Genomic DNA, 17,961 nt, shown 5'->3' with positions numbered 1-17,961 from the left:
TCTCTCTCTCTCTCTCACACACACCTCACACACACACACACACACACACACACACACACACACACAGTCTGCCAGGGTTTTGTGTGTGATGCTCCATTGTGCTTCCAGCCTTGCCAGGCCTTTTGTCAATCTTTTGGCTCTCCATACGTTCGCTTTGTCTCCGCCTGTTCTCTCTCTCCATTCCCTCTCCTCTTTCACTCCCTAACAGTCATTTCTCTCGTTTCCTCTTTCTTTTGCTGTGTGTGTGTGTTTTGTTCTGTCCTTTTGTCTGTGTATATGTCCTTGTAACATGTCCATCTCTGTGTGTGTATCTGTGCATTCACCCATTTGTGTGTCTTTATGTGCCTGTGTGTTTCCCCATTTTCTGTTCATTTATATGTCTGCCTGTGTGTGTGTGTGTGTGTGTGTGTGTTCTTGTATTTCTACACTATTGAGGACCAAATATCCTCACAAGGATAGAAAGAGTAAAATCTACCACTTCTTTAATGGGCTATTTTAAGGTTAGGTGTAACAGAATTAATGTAGTCAGTGAAGGTCCTTGCAATTATAGTAATACTAACATGTTTGTTTGTGCACGTGTGTGTGTGTGTGTGTGTGTGTGTGTGTGTATGTAGTCCCCCCAGTACAGTTCGGGTGGCAGCTACGACAGCGTGAAGATGGAGTTGTGTGCTGAGGACCTGACCACGGGTCGCCAGGGCAACCAGGTCGGCCCCGACGACGACGACGACGACCATGACGACCACGACGACAGCGACAAGATCAACGACACGGAGGGCGTCGACCCCGAGAGACTAAAGGCCTTCAACGTAAGTGTGTCGACGCGGCCAGAGACGGTGTGTTGGTGAAGACCTTCCACTCTGGACCAAATCCTGTGTCTCCCCTCGTCTGACTTCCTGTCGGCCCTTCCTGTCTTACACTTAAGAAAATAAAAGCTCTGTTAATATATCATTTAGTCACGGAGACTCCATGACATTCAGTGAATAGAATCTTATTCAAGTTTCTCATCAATATGCGCATCTCTTATCATCTCTTACTAGGACATACCTTTTTGCTGAGACACCACACTCACACACACACACACACACACACACACACACACACACATTAGAAGGCAACCCAGAGAGTCAAGGTCTTTAACATACATGTGGGTCCACACACACATACATACATACATGCACACTGACAAAAGAGGAGACAATCCCAAGAGACCAAAAACCCTCAACAGACATATGGAAACACACACACACACACACACACACACACACGTATATACATATAAAATAGTAATGATAACAATAATAATAAACTTTATTTGTACTTTCAAAACAAATGCACAAAGCACTTTATATAGAATAAAAGAAAATAAAACATAAAAACAAATACAAGATATTGAAATAAAACAAGCAAATAAAACAATAAGACCTAATAAAATTGACGCAATTGAAGCAAAAAATGTACTTTAGACACACACACTATGGTCTTGTCCTTTCCTTCAGAGGTGTGTGTGTCTGTGGATGAGACCAGATTGCACCCATCTCCAAGTGCACGCACACACACACACACACACACACACACACACACTGACCAGCTGTATGGTTTCCCTCCAGATGTTTGTGCGTCTGTTTGTGGATGAGAACCTGGATCGGATGGTGCCGATCTCCAAGCAGCCGAAGGAGAAGATCCAGGCCATCATCGAGTCCTGCAGCAGACAGTTCCCAGAGTTCCAGGAGCGCGCCCGCAAGCGCATCCGCACCTACCTCAAATCCTGCCGACGCATGAAGAAGAACGGCATGGAGGTACCTGCTGGATGTTATTGTTACTAGGAGTAGTAGTTGACGCAGTAATAATAGTAGTAGTAGTAGCAGTAGTAGTAGTAGTAGTAGTAGTTGAAGCAGTAGTAGTAGTAGTAGTAGCAGTAGTAGTAGCAATACTAGTTGTAGCAGTAGTGGTAGTAATAGCTGTAGCAGTAGTAGTAGTAGTAGTAGTATTAATAGCAGTAGCAGTAGTAATAGCAGTAGTAGTATTAATAGCAGTAGTAATAGTAGCACTAGTGGTAGTATTAATACCAGTAGCAGCAGCAGCACTAGTTGTATTGTAACTATAATAACTTATGATTGTGGTTATAATTCATATTCCTAGTAGTTTTACTGACAATCTGTTGATTTGTATCTTCAGATCTCAATAACAAACTGAAACTGAGCTTAAACAGACAGAATCCAACATAAACAGGACTAAGACTCCTGGTATCACTGTTTCCCAGATATCTTGTTTATGTTTCTCATAAGTGGGATTAGAGTTTATCCAAGTTATTGGACGTCTACACACACTCATTCAAGCTGGGGATGTTTTATTATCCCAGACAACAGTGGCGTGTTGGTGTGCATGTAAACACACTCTCTGTCTACATCTAGAGCGATGCTGCTATAAGCAGTGAGACATCGTTCACATCGTGTTGGATTTACCTTAAATACTGGGAATGCTGCCGAGTGGGAAAAAGCTTTCACATCGGACTCCTAGTGATAATTACAACTAGGATATGTGGGGATGTTTTTGTGTATTTGTATGCTCACATATCTCATGCTTGGCATCATGAAGTGTGTCAACACAGCTGGCAAACATGGTAGCTAATCCACTCATGTTGGCAGTCCAAGGGAATAAAAATCTAAATTATCTTTGATTCACACCAACACAATCAACTGTAGTGGCCAAAAAGCAAGAGATATCTACTGCAGTTTGTTTACAGTTGGTTTTAAGTTCATAAATAAAAAGGATTTTGGATGTGGGCGTTCCAACAAGTTAAACAACATCCAAGTTGTAGCAACGAGGCGTCGTCCTGTTCTCCCACTTTGGTGTGATGTGAACGCAGCATTAGGGACAGCATGGAGAAATTGGCTCAATTCAGTCTGAGTGTCGAGCCGCTTAAAAGACTCGTCATCGTAAGTTGAGACCTTTGACAGAAATCATCTGGTACTCGCACTCAGAGGCTTTTAGGCTTGACAGCCATGTTGTTCTCCATCCTCAGTACAGACACTGTAGCAGTAAAACCTGAAAGGGCTTTCTGTCTTCACTGTGATTATGGGAATGATGGTGCTACAGTTCATAAGGTACAGATTCTTGTTGCAGCCTTATGGAGTATTGTTGCTGTTACACAGCCGTTACTAACACACGTGCGCTGTCTGAAAAGCTTTCTTCAAAGTAGCGTACATAAATCAGAGTCACAGAAAAAAGGAAGAAAGATCGATAACTAGCTCTCTGGTTACCTGGTTACCTCCAGACTTTGGCATAGCAACCAATTCCATTCTTAATGTGGGAATTTCATCAGCACAGTTGGAACACATTTTTGACCAATCAGATGTCTTGGCTGTATAACTGAGCATAAATGATATTCCATTGCACTACACGGCACTTTAATCTATCATATTCTTGCTCTTTAAAATCACCCTTTTTTTTACATTTTAGATCATTTTAAACATCTTAGATCATTTTATTATTATTGTGCTTTTCCTACCTTACCTATGTATATACTATTTATACTTTTACTTTGAGCTGGAGCACAGCAACAAAGAATTTCATTGTACTGTGTACTTGTACCTGTGCATATGACGAATAGAGCTTGAACTTGAACAGTCAGGATCAAACAGTATTTTTTCCATTGTCCTGTTCCTCCTTATAGCCCTCCGTCATCCACATTCATTTCATTGACTTTGTATAGGAGTAGGAGTAGTTCAGTACTTTATTGTCACATTAAGAGTTGGAGTGCATCACAGAACATAATACACAAAAAAGACAAGACATCAATCGCAGGAAGCATAAAACAAAAACAAAAAACCTCCTTCAGTATCCCATAACAGAATGGGAAAGTGCATACACTCAAGTGCATAAAAACTTTATGCGTTTATGCTGACCCAAGCAATCTAACTGATCAATGATGTGTTCAAACAGTGCTGATAATTCCCATCATGCACAGCTAGCTAGCCATGCTTTATTTGTTGTTCTGTCAGCTTGTGGAAGCAGAGAGCGAGTTGACAGTCTTTCTTGTTTTCTCCTTGTTTTTATTCTTATGCATGTGCACCACTTTGCACAGAACTTTCCAGTCAGTACACATGCATCGGTAAGTGAAGTATAAAAGCTGTAATACCCTTAAGAGTGTTCTCTACTGTGATTATGGTAGTTTGATGCATCACAGTAAAAAAACACACTCTTGGGAACTTTAAGCAAATTTCTCACAGGGCGCTTCAGAGAGAAACAAAGGACATAAATGCAGATAGAAAACAAGAGAGAACAAACACATCACGGTTTCAAGATGTGTGGCCAGAACTTGTGTGTGTGTGTGTGTGTGTGTGTGCGTGTGTGTGGTGTGTGTGCATACATATAAGTAGGTATGAGAGCAGGGTTAGGGTTTTTTAGAGCAAAATGACTTCTATTTCTGCAATTTCCTTTGCTGAGATGATTTTGAAAGACTTGAGATGTGCTTCAGGAAAATCTGAGTTTTTCTGTAAAGCCTGGTCACAACGGCAGCATAGTTTCTTTTTACGATGCTTGATTGTTTGTGAATCTGTTAAATACAAACTGCAGCATGATGTTGACCCTAATCCATAAGAATGAAGTAAAATCCATCAATCATCATAGTATTCTGGAATAATCTTCCCGCTACTGTTAGAGCTGCAAACCCAGGTTTTAAACAGTGTCTTAAAACCCACGTTCTTACATTTGATTTTATTGTTTTTATCTTCTTTTAACAAATTGCTGTCGCTCTTTTACATTGTGATTATCCTATTATGCTTAAATTGCTGTGGCTCTTTTTGTGAAGCACTTTGTAACTCTTAGTTTCAAAAGGTGCCGTATAAATAAAGTCTTACTTACTTATTTCATCGCAGGGGGTTTATTAGCAGTGATGTACAGTAGTGGTAAATAAAAAGTTGGGTCTACACAAGAATCTATTATACTTTCAGAAAAACATTTGCTGTTATTGCTAGTTATTTTTATTTATGCTACAAATTTGCTCAAAGAGGTGGGTAAACTGAATTTAGGTGGGTTTTACATCACTGCTTATTAGTCTCTTATCAGCAGCCAATCAATTAGCCCAAATTGTGTGATATATTTATGTAAAACTACCCGTAAATCTGTATCCTATAAGCTGAAAATCATTTAATAATCTTTCTTTTCACCTACCTTCCTCCACCTACAGTCTTTCTCAGCTTTTCAATCTTAGACCTGCACGAGTTTAGCTGAGGTTTTAGTATAGTGTGTGTGTGTGTGTGTGTGTGAGAGAGAGAGAGAGAGCAGTGTTAGGGCAGTCTACTTGAACACAGACTAAATGACGGAGCAGCAGCGGAGCTCAAAGGCCTCTGAAGCCTCTCTCTCTCCCTCTCTCTCTCTCTCTTTCTTTCTCTCTCTCCCTCTCTCTCTCTCTCTCTCTCCCTGCTGAAGGAAACACTAACCTTTCTCACAGCTTTGACGTGCCGCTGTGTCACGACCGTACAGATGTCGTTCTTATTAAAGTCTTCCTTTTCTCTGCTCTGTGCTCTCTGCAGTAGTGCTGCACTGTAGTTCAAACCCCCAGAGGGATTGTTCAAAAGTCTCTCTCTTTTTTTTTGTTGAATTTTGAGCTTTCAGGAGTCACAAAAAATGGTCTGGCAGAGAAATTCTTGTGTTACACTTTGTCTATTCAGTTCTACTTGAAATGCCATGGACACTGTAGTGCTGTATATGCAGGATGGGGAAGTGTAGCAGCTGATAATATAATAACTGCAGGTAATAAGTTGTAAAAATGTAATAAAATGTCCCTCTAAATGGGTTGTAACTATAGAAACAACACACTCTACTCAATTTAAGTTTAGCGACGTGACTCGGTGCTGAATCCCTCAATATAAGAACTAATAAAGATTACAGGACATTATTATTATATTTATTTGCCGCACTGACTTTTCCGAACAGACGCCCACAGAACTAACTAACTAACATTTTCCAGCTTCCAAGTACTGATACACAACATCTCATGTAACCAGCAGGATATGCTAAGTAATACAGATGAGCATACAAAGCATAAAGTTCAAAATCATCAAATTTGTGACTCAAGTTGTAAGTTACAGTGACTCAGTAATACGTTGTTAAAATGTAATTAAAATTAAATGAAACGTGATAATGTAATAAATTGCTGGATATTGTAATATCATCACATTATTACATTAACTGGTGTTAATTAGTTATTTTACATAAGGGATGTAACATATCGTTGTTGCCACGTGACAACCTTGTAACTTGTGCTTGTGATTTTCTCTCTGATGGATGACATGCTCCTCTGTGGGTTGAGAAAATTCAACGTCTTGAGTTTATGAAACCCTTTCAGATCCTGTTGGATATTGTTAAAACTGTATCGTCATCAAGCTAAAAACTTCTCTTAGCTCAACTTGTCTAAAACTTTTCTTAGTTCTTGAAAAGTTGCCATTCTGCAGATGCAGGTTTTCACCCGACAGCGACGATATTTCTAACTGATGATGTAATAATACTGATTTATAATATAATGGAAAAATAAAAATGAAGTAATAATTGCCAGTTAATGTAATAATCTGATCTAATATCTTACATTAACAGGTTTTGTTTCATTTTCAGCCCATTTAGAGGGATATTTTACTACATTATCAGCTGCTACCGGACTTCTACCACAGTAGTAGTATGGTAAACTGTACTAACACAGGACAGAGGCAGGGTGGGTTAGTGTTACCACGACTGTGACTGTAGCACTAATGCAGGAGAGGTGTATGATGGGAACTTCAGCCATGTCGACCGCTGTAGCTCTGTTAGAGCTTTACATCATGATGCTGTGTGGAATCTGCCTCTCGCTGAATATTATGCTGAAGCAGTCATGTGAATGTCTCTGCTGCCCCCCTGTGGTGCAGCTGGACTTTACACTGTGAGGCCACGGTCGTGTTCAGTATAGCAACAGGATCAGAGAAGGCGTTGCAGTGAAGCAGGAGATACAGTGAGCATCCAGAATATGATGGGCATCACCTAAAGTCTCCATAATCACAGTAAAGGATGTCGTTAAAGGTACTATGGATTTATACAGCTGTTACCAAAGCATATACTGCCTGAAAACTTGGCATCAATTAAGAAAAAAAAAACTAAAGAAAAAAGAAGAACCCTTAATTTACTCCCTTACCTCAAGACTTGGCATACCAACCAAATAAATCTTAACTGGAATTATAATCTATACATTGAACCTTTTAGCTGATTATGAGTTGATAGCTATTTATTTTTAATTCCACTCGAAGAACAAACATCTTTCTCTCTGTGTGAGCCAGCATCACAATTATTTTCTTTACAGATTTATCTTATTCTACACGCACAAGCTGTGGATATTTGTCAATATTAGACAATTATCAGCTGAGGATATTGGTGTGATGGTATATCTGTCCCATCACTTCTCTCTACCTATCAATCAACATACTATAAGTCCTATAATGTAACGGGACTTGTCCCACTCCCCCTCGCCAGCTCTGTAGAGCCAGAATTGAATCCTGTCTGTGTTCCTGTCCTCTGCAGACTCGTCCCACTCCGCCTCACCTCACCTCAGCCATGGCTGAGAACATCCTGGCTGCCGCCTGCGAGAGCGAATCACGCAAGGCCGCCAAGAGGATGCGCCTCGAAGCCTATCACGTAAGTGTGTGTGCAGTTCATATGTAAGAGTAACGTGTGTGTGAGAGTGATTCATATGTAAATAAAAGGTTTCCAGGCTGCTCTCTCTCTCTCTCCCTCTGTGTGGGCAAGTTGCTGGTCAGATGGTTCTTGGCAGATTCAGTTATTGAATCAAAGCTGCTGAGCGTCGACCGTCTGCACATCAGAGAGAAAGCAGGAATATGGGACTGAACACACTCTCTCTGCTGCCTACCTGCAGATTGGAGTTTTAGTTCTACAAACATTTCTGCATCCAGGCGGAGCTGCTCTGGAGGCAGAAATAATCTGATTGGTTGAGTTAAACTTCAGTGGGCGGAGCCAAAGAACCACAGATTTTCTGGCTAAGTAACGTTAGACTGGTAAGAGGGGGAAGCTAATATTATGAAGCCTAGCTCTCTGCTACTAACTGAAAAAATACAATCTATCCATACTAAGTTATCTAGGTTAGCTAGTTAGCTAGCTGACCTTCAAGTTCAAACTAGCCATACTAGCCTATAGCTATCTAGGTAAGCTAGTTAGCTAGCTGCTGACCTTCAACATCATGAATGTCATGGTCATTAATGAATGAAAATAAATCATTGCCATTTATATTTTGTATTGATATTTTGACCAGAGTTCCTTCTTTGCCATTCAAGCTTGGCACTTAACTAACTTAAGCTAGCTCTGAAAAACTGGTTCTTTGGCTCCGCTCACTGAGGTTTAACTCAACCAATCAGATTGTTTCTGCCTCCAGAGCAGCTCTGCCTCTGAGAAATATTTGTAGAACTGAAGCTCCTGTCTGCTTCCTGCCTCCCCCTCCTTTCTCTGTCTGTCTGTCATCTTGCAGTACTCTCTACTGTGACATTTTCTCTATATTTTCATATCCCATTTATTCTCTCGCTCTCTCACACCTCTGTCTATCACACATCCGTCTCTCTCCACCCCACCATTACCCTGTATTACATTTTCCCTCGATGTTGTCAGGCAATTTTCTCTCTCTCGCTCTCTCTCTCCCTCCCTCTCACGTCATCTATTGCTTTCTCTATCTATGATCATATGAAGGCTTTCACTCCAACATGCTATATACATATCCATTTGGAAAAAAAAATGTTGGAAAAGATCACAGTTAATGGAATTCAATTCTGTTTCCTGTCATTCCAATTCAATTCCAACTCCAGGAATTGAATTGGAATTTAGCATGCATTCTCAGTTCAGCATTGCATTTTGAAATGTAATGAAATGGGTCACTTCTTGCCCCCCCCCCCCCCCTCAGGATGATCAGATCTCCCTGGACAAGCCCTCCAGCGGTGGGGGGGGGCTGAGGGAGCCGGCGTCCCTGGCCCACTCTGCCTACTCCCTGGCCGCCTCCGCCTTCTCCTCCCAGGACGCCCAGCTCTACATCAACGGAGCCGGCCTCAGCTACGGTTACCGTGGATACGCGGGCCTGGGCGCTGCCATGCAACACCCCGTTTCCCTGACGCCCGGTGCTGCCTCTCAGAGCAACGGTGAGGAGAGCGGGAGAATGGCGGCAGACAGATAGGGAGAAAAGGTTTTTATGGGAGAGAGAGAGAGGAAACAAGTAGTGAGCGGGGAATAAAAGAGAGGAAGCAGGTGGTTAGGAGGGAAGGGCGGAAGGAAATGAGAGAAAGGAGAGAAGGAGATGAGAAACAGTGTGAGCGGGTAATTGGGGGATGAAAGAGGAGGAGATGGAGAATGAGCAACAGGAAGAGAGAGAGAGTGAAAGGAGAGAGAGTGTGAAGTGGCTGGACAGGCTTTAGGTGAGAACATGTTAAAACATAGAGTGTGAGTCTGTATTCTGTCATTTTGAACCGACTGACCTTTCTGTCCTTCTCTCCCTCACTTTTTCCATCTATACCTCCTTCTCCCTACCTTCCTACTCCCCTTTTCCCTTTTCCTTCTCTTTTCCCTCCATCTCTCCATCCATCCTTTCACTTTCTGTATCCTCCCTCCCCTCCATGCATTCATCTCCTCTCCCTACTTCGCTCTATCCATCCTCTTCTTCATCCCTCCTTCCCTCCCTTTCTCCATCTATCCCTCTTTCCCTCTTTCTCCCTTCGTCTTCCATTCATCCTTCCATCCATCCATCCATCCATCCGTCATCCCTCCATCCATCGCCAGGCCCCACAGACCTCAGCATGAAATCTCTTGCCTCCACCAACAACAATAACTCCTCCTCCTCCTCCGCCTCCGCCAACAACAACCTGGGTGGGCGGGGCAGCGGCGGCGGCGGAGGGGGCGGGGCGTCGACCCAGCTCAGCCAACCGGAGATCACGGCCGTGCGCCAGCTGATCGCCGGCTACCGGGAGTCGGCCGCCTTCCTGCTTCGCTCGGCGGACGAGTTGGAAAACCTCATCCTGCAGCAGAACTGATTTGGGGGGGGGAAATGTGTGTGGGGGGGGGAACACACACACACTCTCACACACACACACACACACACACACACACACACACACATATACACTTCCCCTGTGTTTGTTTTGTGTCCGCATCCCCCCGTCTCTCCCTCCTGTCTCTCCTTACTGACGTTGAATACGACGCCCTCCGTTTCTGCTCCCCTCCTTAAACTGGGATTTGTCCGTTTGTCGCTCTCCTCGTCCGCTCTTTCTTTGGAAACCGTCACTTTTGTCTTTCCTTATCTTTTTCTCATCGCGGAGAGGAAGTGGGAAACTGGGAGAGAGCGAGGGCGACCAATCAAACCCCCCCCCCCCAAAAAAAAAACAACAACAATCCCCCAAAAATCCCCCACAACCTCAACCCATCATTTTCGCCATAGGAGGAGGAGGAAAACATTTTGAGAGAGAATTGGAAAAAGAAGAAAGAGCACTCGGACTCTGAAGAGGCATTTATTCTCTTCTTCTCTTCCTCTCTCCGCTCTGGAAGCACCTCACAATCAGCGCTACACTCTGAGCCAAGGAGTGTGGAGGAGAGGAGGAGGGAGGAGGAGAGGAGGAAACAAGGACTTAGTGGGGATAAAAGGAGGCGGAGAGGAGGAGTGAAGAAGCCTGCAGGGTGTTGAATCTGCTGCTGCTGTGGTTTCAGAAGAAAAAAAAAAAAATACAGACTTCGCCCCCTTGTGGGTGGAAGAGTGAAATGGACATTTTTGAGTTTCCCCCAGGAACTCCAACTCTGGGAGTTTTGATTGACGGGTGCCCCGGCCAATGCCGTCCTATTATCATAACAATTAAAAAAAAAAAATGTAATGACTCCCTGAATTAGTACTACTAAAGCTGTTTGTTAAATGACGAGTGCTTTTGATCGAAGATTTAATTTGTTCTCTTTTGGGAGTTCAGTGAGCGTTTTTGTTTTTGTTTTACTCTTCCCAAGTGACTGAAAAGAAAAGCGGTTTGACTTATCTTAAAAGATAGCACTAACTACGGAAAAGACACTTGGTCCCACTTTGAGCTGGGAGGGGCTTAAGGATGAAAACTGGAAAAGAAAAGAGAAAATGGAGTTGTTTTGGTTAAAAAAAAAAAAAAAGAGGAGAGATAACTTTTTTTGTGCTCGCTTGTATATAAGCTCTCTGTGTCCTATAGCACTTTTCCCTCACCTGAACGACTCACCCGAAACCTCACCCTGAACCCCCCCCTCCCCCCTCCCCCCACCCCCACCCCCCCCTCCTTTTACCCAGGGAGCAACTTGCTACTTATGCATCCAAGACGCCATGTTGACCACCAGGAAATACCTCAGATCAGATCTGCCAATTCCATTTTCAGTTCCTCAAACGCACACACACACACAAACACACTCAAATATACATACACACACACACACACACATGCACACACTCTCCAAGTGAATGGTGACATTCCCACCAGAAGCCAGTTTACTTCTAGTACCACCTGATGTCTTCAAGGTTTTTATTGAAACAAAAAAAAGAAAAAGAAAAACACTGCGCAAAGACCTGTAATGTCAAAAATGATAAAGCATTTCAAGGACTGATGTTGTAAAACTTGAGAGTTTTCAAACACTGAAATCTTTAAACTATTGTTTTTCGTTTGTGCGGGTTCGTTTGTGTGCTGCTGTATATAATCAGTTCATCTTGAAGACTTGAGGAGAAATCAGTTGTTGAAGGACTGGGGGGCTGACAGAAGTGACTTTCTGCGGGAGGTGACTTTTCTCCTTTCTCCTTAAAGGGGAGGGGGCATGAGGGGGGAGGGGGGGCATTTGTTAAAGGGGGGGGGGGGGTTAATGTTGATAACTGGTGGCAATTTTACCTCCCGCTTATAATTTTTACAAGTGTAGTTGTAATGCCAACAAAACCTCAGCATCATTCTGTTTAACACCCCTCCCTCTCTCTCTCTCTCTCTCTCTCTCTCTCTCTCTCTCTCTCTCTCTCTCTCTGGGATGGGGTCCTCTACAATCCTCTCTCTCTCTCCCCCCTCCCTCCATTCCCTCTCTCCTCCTCCTCCTCCTCCTCCTCCTCTCTCCACTGGACCTACACCTCTTTTTTGTGGACCTAAACCTCCTCCTCTTCCTCCTCTCCTCCCTGTCCAGTCCAGGTTTTCAGAGGAAGGGGGGGGGGGGGGGGGGGGGGGACTTGCTCTGTCTTACTGTGTTTTTGTCTGTTAGACTCTTTGAGATGGCCATTACTATTGTTATTCTTATTATTATTATTACTACTACGATTATAATGATGAACTTTCATGTTGCTGCTGCTATACAAAAAAAACCGGACCTTCTGCCATAGACCTGAAACCTCAACAACGCCGGGCGTCAGCCAGCCACAAAGCCCTGTGAAAACCCCGCCGACCGAGCGACCGAGCGCAACCTCAGCCGTAACTCGACAGTAACGAAGCAAAAACAACACAGAGACGGACTTCTTAACAAGAGACCTTTGAACTTTAACAATAACAATCTAACTCTTTTAGCAAACACACGTAACCATCGTCCATTCCAGATATCTGTCTCTTCCTCTCAGTCCGGTTGGTTGATCTCTTTGTTCTTGCTTCATAGGGCTGTGTTCCTTCTTTGTTTTTTTTGTTTTCTTTCTTTCTTACGGTGACTCTTTCTTTCTTCCTTTCCTTGTTTCTTTCTTAATGTTTGCATCCTCTGGAGGGCGTAGGGAGGGAGTATTTGCGATGTCCTGCAGCCTCACCACGGCGCTCCAGAACGGGGCAACAAGTACTCACTTTTTTGGGGGTGAAACACAATTCTGCAGTGTATGATATGGATTACCTGGTTGCTTTAAGTTGGGCCATTTCGCGCTCCCTGCAAAGCGATCCAAATCCCTGCAGGAGGTTACTTTAAAGTGAAAGCAAATCACTATTCTTAAATTTGCTGGCGTTTGCTTTCAGCCGTGTTTATATTACACCAAGAGAAGTTGTTTTCATTTTGTTTCTTGGCTAGTGCGAGTTTGAAAAGCATCTTTACTGGATGTAAGTTTCCCCCGACAGCCTCTGAGCTTCTGGTGGACCTGCTGTCCTGCTCAGAGTCGAGCCAGAGCCTCTCTCTGTAAGAGTTGTGACAGTAAATCCTCCAGCGATTCAGTTGGTATTAGTTTGTTAAACCTTGTGTCAGAGAGCGTCTTGATCCCTTTGAGGCAGCACAGCTCTTTCAGATTCACGGCTCTGGTGCATCTCTCTGTGCACCTGCAGTCAGAGTCTGGGAGGGGCTGGAAAAATGTTTTGAAAAGACGACTTCTTTTCCTCCGGAGGCGATGGACTGTCGCTCTACTGTGTTCTTACTGTGGTTTCTACTCAGCTCAGCTGTCTTGTCACTGTAATTTGCTCCCTTTTTGCACACTCAGCGAAGCAACAGTCATGTGTGTTTCGGGGAGGGAGGGGGGCGTCTGTGTGTGTATGTATGTTTTTCCCAAGAGGGACCCCCCCCCCCCAACTTGCACTGCTGAGGCGAGGCGCGTGTCCCGAGAACAGAGCGGAGGGAGAGGTGTGGGGGTTTTTTTGCAATGCAGTTGATAATCACAGCATTCCTCGGTCTTTGGGCGGTTTGTGTCGGTGATCAGTGTGTTTCTGCACCGACAGCGACGGTCGGACGGTAAAATCTCTGTCATACACACTGGATGACCGGCGCTGTCGGGCCGCAGAGCAGAGTGTGTATGAACGCCTTTCATTCAGGAGGAGTGGAGATCACATACACACTCTACACGCAGACATCGACACACACCTCGTACCCACAAACGCAAAACCTCCATCCAACCTGCATCGATTTACACACATGTGCAATGTCCAAAACCACCACATCCCGCTCAAATTTGTTTAAAAATGTTGAAAAAAGTAAATGTAAATGATTTAATTTATGGAACATTACTGATTAGATGTAGAATTGTGAAGGATTTTTTCTTTATTTTGCTCTTTTTCTGGAAGCGAGAAGCTCTGTTCAAAGTGTTCTGATCAGTGAACGACACAAACTCAAGAGAAATATGCAAAAATGACCCAATTCGAGGTTCCTCATCCTCAGCTAGGAGGAGGAGAGAAGGAGGGGACTGTGATGTCAGACGTCGGGATACGATGAGAATGAGAATTTCCACCTCGTTCTTTAACGCCATTAGTTTGATTTGTTCATATTTAAGGGGGATACTGGTGTTTATTTACTTCGCTAAAATAATAGTTAAACGGAATTGATGAAGGACAATTCCACCAAATTTCACTAACTTGATCAGCATGCTGCTCTATTTTCCTAAAAGTTAAAGGAAGAACAAAGATAAAGGAAAATCCCATGATTTCAAATTGCAATGCTTATTTTGTGATGCCCATTGGAGTGCAATCAATTCCCATCTTCTTCAAATTGCCCCCTGATTTTTTTGTGCGTACTTGTTAACATTTCAGTTAAATTTTGGGTGGAGAGATTGTCCTTGTTCCTGAGCGATGCTTTCAGTGCAACATGAGAACGTCAGACGGTCTGGATGACACCAACACCCCGTCCCTCTGTTCTCCTCCTCGATCCTCACTGTGCTCTCAAATACTGCCAACCTTTGGTCCAGTCTGCCCGGTTCAGTTCTGCTTTTCCAGGCATGCTCAATCGATCACAGAAAGCAAGAAAGAAATTTCTGTTTAGTCGGTCCACTCCTGGCTCTGGCTGTCTGTCTGCGGGACCGGAGTCTGTCCACACACACACACACACACACACACTCAGCTGGATGTTTGCTCTTCCAACTAGAGTTGACCGCTATATGGGTTTGCCGATATCAGCCTTTTATTGCATATTGTATATCAGCCGGTCATGTGGTCCACCGTTAAGGTTAGTGCCTGACCACAGCTACATAAAAACAGTTTGTAAACCTAAAGTTGTTTCATCAGTCTGGGTTTCAATGGTTATGAGTTTTAGTGTCCCATCATGGTCTAAATGCTGTTTCAGAGGCTTTTCCACCCAGACAAGGACACAATTCTGGGGGAAACACTGAATACTTTTGACATGAAAAACATCAAATATTGAACATTGGCAAAAAAGTATCAGCGATCAGCAACTTCAGTCTAAAAATAGTTGGCCTTTAAAAACCTGCATCGGTCGATCCTTACAACTGACAGCATCAGATTTTATCTTGCTGTCTACCATATCTTTCTCTCACCTGCTTTCTCTGTTTGTGTGTGTGTGTGTGTGTGTGTGTGTGCCAGACCCCAGGTCCCTCAGATCAAACCAGGACTGTGTGGTTTTTAAATTCAGTTTCAGTTCAGTTGATTCCAGGAAGTACTTCAATCCCAACGTCCTGAATCAGATGAACTGAATCTGAACTGGGCAGACCGGAGTCGACTCGTTTATTTTACCTCCTTCAGAAGTGACTGACTTGTCGAGCATCGCTGCTGCTGCTGCTGCCACAGCCTTTCCGCTGCTGTGCAATGAAAACCTCCAAAACGTGTGTTTAAGAAACTGAGAGAAACAGTCTTACTGTCAGACTGACGGCCATACAGTTTCTAAATTATACAATGGGCTGAAATGGTTTACGTGTCCCTGGGGTAATGAAAAATACTCGGCACGTAAAGGACGTCAAATTTCAGATGAAAAAGAAATGAATAATGCCACAATTGGAGTTGTGAGATTTTTATGCAACAGCAACGTTTAATACAACACACTCCCGACACCAGAAAGAAGAAAGAAAGAAGGAAAGAAAGAAGGGAAGCATTTGTAATATGGACACGGGGCGGTTCAGAGTGACTGTAGGAAGCTCTTACAGAAGTGAATGACTGTATTTTTGTTGGTCAGCGTTTCTTAAACTGAAGCTCAGAACCCAAAATGCGTCTTGAACCTGTTTGATTTGGCTCTGCACATGACAGCAGTTTGTTTTAAAGAGCCCGGCTCCCGGGGCAAGAAAACAACAAGTTTAAGAAGTGAAGAGGCTCTTGCTCAAGTTCCTCCCTCTTCCTCCTCCCTCCTCCTCCTCCTCTGCTTTAAAACTCTGGGTTTTATTCTTGGTACTGTCAGCTACCAACAGACTGGGACAGACTGCTTTCTGAAATGGAGCCAGTGACTTTTGCTGGGAATGATTAGTCTTACCTAGCACAGTGGAACCAATAGGATCGTCCCAAAAGTACAAAACAAAAGAGGTTTTATTTCTGGCAAAAATACAGCAAACGCTGATCTGATCCGCTGAATTCAGAGGATTTTAAGTGATAATCGAGTGTGCTCATGATACACATGGATTCACAAATCCTTTACACGGCTGTGAACGATCGCTCGAGTCCATCTGGCTCTCCGGATGGGCGGGGCTTAGCACTTTTGGGAGCATCTCATTGGTTCCTGCATGGCGACAGCCTCAGTCAACCCCAGGAAAGGCGTTTTAAAGGTTTTCTACAAGTGTTTTCGGTTGGTTTACCGTACAGCCAGACCGCTGCAGAACGGCGTCACAAACACCAACAACTGTATAAAAGAAAAAAATAGGCAGATGACAATCTTTGGAAAGGTGTAATTTGCTCACTGTTTGATTTCCATTCCTTCTGTCTGTGTGCAGCTATTGTATACAGTTGGACAGGCTGGGAGAATAATACGAGTATTTTAGCCATAATCAGAGCGTTCTTACTCCAAACTCCTCCTGTTGTTAACTTCTCAACCGGCCCGGCAAACGGCCGAACGCATTTCTATCTGATTTCTATTTTTTAGTATTATTATATGATTATTATCAATGTTCTGATTCTTCTTAATATTATTATTTTATAGATATATTTTGTAGTGCGAGTAAAGTGGTCTTTTTTGAAAAGATATTTTGTACAATATTCCAACAACTTACTCTGTATGCCTATACTGCACATTCCAAACAAGGATGTCAACTCAGTTGTAACAACAACAGACCCGGACCGGACCGGACCGGCAGCACGCAAAACATCAGCGACCTGCCAGGAGTGTTTTGCTGCTTTTAGGAGTCAGAATTGACAGAAGTAGAGCGGGGAAGTCAAATCCAACGTTAGACAGGATCGAAGCCGACGCGTTGCCCTTTACTGTCCGATAACTCCTCCGTGTGTTTTGTCCCTTATGTATTACACAAGAAATGTCTCAAACTACTTATTTCCTCCTGAAAATGAGAGTGTGTTTTCAGACCGCAGAGACCCATATGGCCGTAACATGATGTTCCTGTATCGATCAGCGCGGTTTAAATTCCTTCCCGGTGGAATCTGCTGCTAGAGAGACGAGGAAGAGCTTCGACAAAAGGTCACAGCGTCTTCCGTGACCTTTTCAGATTTCATACAGTAGAGACGTGAGATCTAACGTGTGGAGAGCAGCCAAATGTCACGTTCCTTACTACAGCGCCGAATGAAAGTTCGGCCGAAAGAAGCTTTGACTGAACCGGATCCGCCGTTATGAACCACCTGAAAAACTGCAGCTTGTTGACCGCTGCATGGTTCAGGTCTAGAGCCAGAGTTCACTTTTTAAATTCAACTCTCGGCTTGTCTAAGACTAACTTAAATCCAAAATTTTGCCCGTTTTCCAGGTGGATAGTATCGAGTTATTTTTCTAACCTTAGTTCTTCATGGGCCTATTGATCGATTGATTGGATTTTTTCAGTTATCTTAAAAAGAAGTGCATGAGTAAGATTCAGTTTAAAATTATTTCTTTCACTGGAGATCTCTATTATGGAAAATAATCCTCATCTAAGACTTGGCCCAGTTCTGCGAAAACCATGCTGTTTGTCAATTTGTTTTTTAATAGTTGAAGATTATACGAGCGTCAGAATCACTTCAACACAAAGTACAATAAGAGACGAATCGACATCTTATAGAGTTTCACAGTGCATGCCGACGTGGCTCGGATTGTGAAACTCTGCAAGTGTTTCATATTTCTGCAGTGTCACCGAGACGCATTAAAGTGATTCTGATGCTGTATAACCTGGAAAATCTA

General features: G+C 43.3%; 1 protein-coding gene across 1 annotated transcript in view; it reads left to right on the top strand.

Moving 5' to 3' along the window:
* Window positions 1–10,046, top strand: part of LOC139913341 (nucleolar protein 4-like) — a 163,418-nt gene extending 153,372 nt beyond the window's left edge. The window contains exons 9-13 of the mRNA XM_078288295.1: window positions 615–806; window positions 1,608–1,796; window positions 7,546–7,665; window positions 8,930–9,161; window positions 9,796–10,046. Coding sequence (XP_078144421.1) covers window positions 615–806; window positions 1,608–1,796; window positions 7,546–7,665; window positions 8,930–9,161; window positions 9,796–10,046 — 984 coding nt within the window. The remainder of the gene's footprint in view (window positions 1–614; window positions 807–1,607; window positions 1,797–7,545; window positions 7,666–8,929; window positions 9,162–9,795) is intronic.
* The last annotated feature ends 7,915 nt before the right edge of the window (window positions 10,047–17,961 follow it).

The sequence above is a fragment of the Centroberyx gerrardi genome, chromosome 14 (assembly GCF_048128805.1).
Source record: "Centroberyx gerrardi isolate f3 chromosome 14, fCenGer3.hap1.cur.20231027, whole genome shotgun sequence".
Classification (NCBI taxonomy): domain Eukaryota; kingdom Metazoa; phylum Chordata; class Actinopteri; order Beryciformes; family Berycidae; genus Centroberyx; species Centroberyx gerrardi.
Note: the sequence above shows the minus strand (reverse complement) of the source record. Positions and strands in the feature narration are given on the sequence as shown.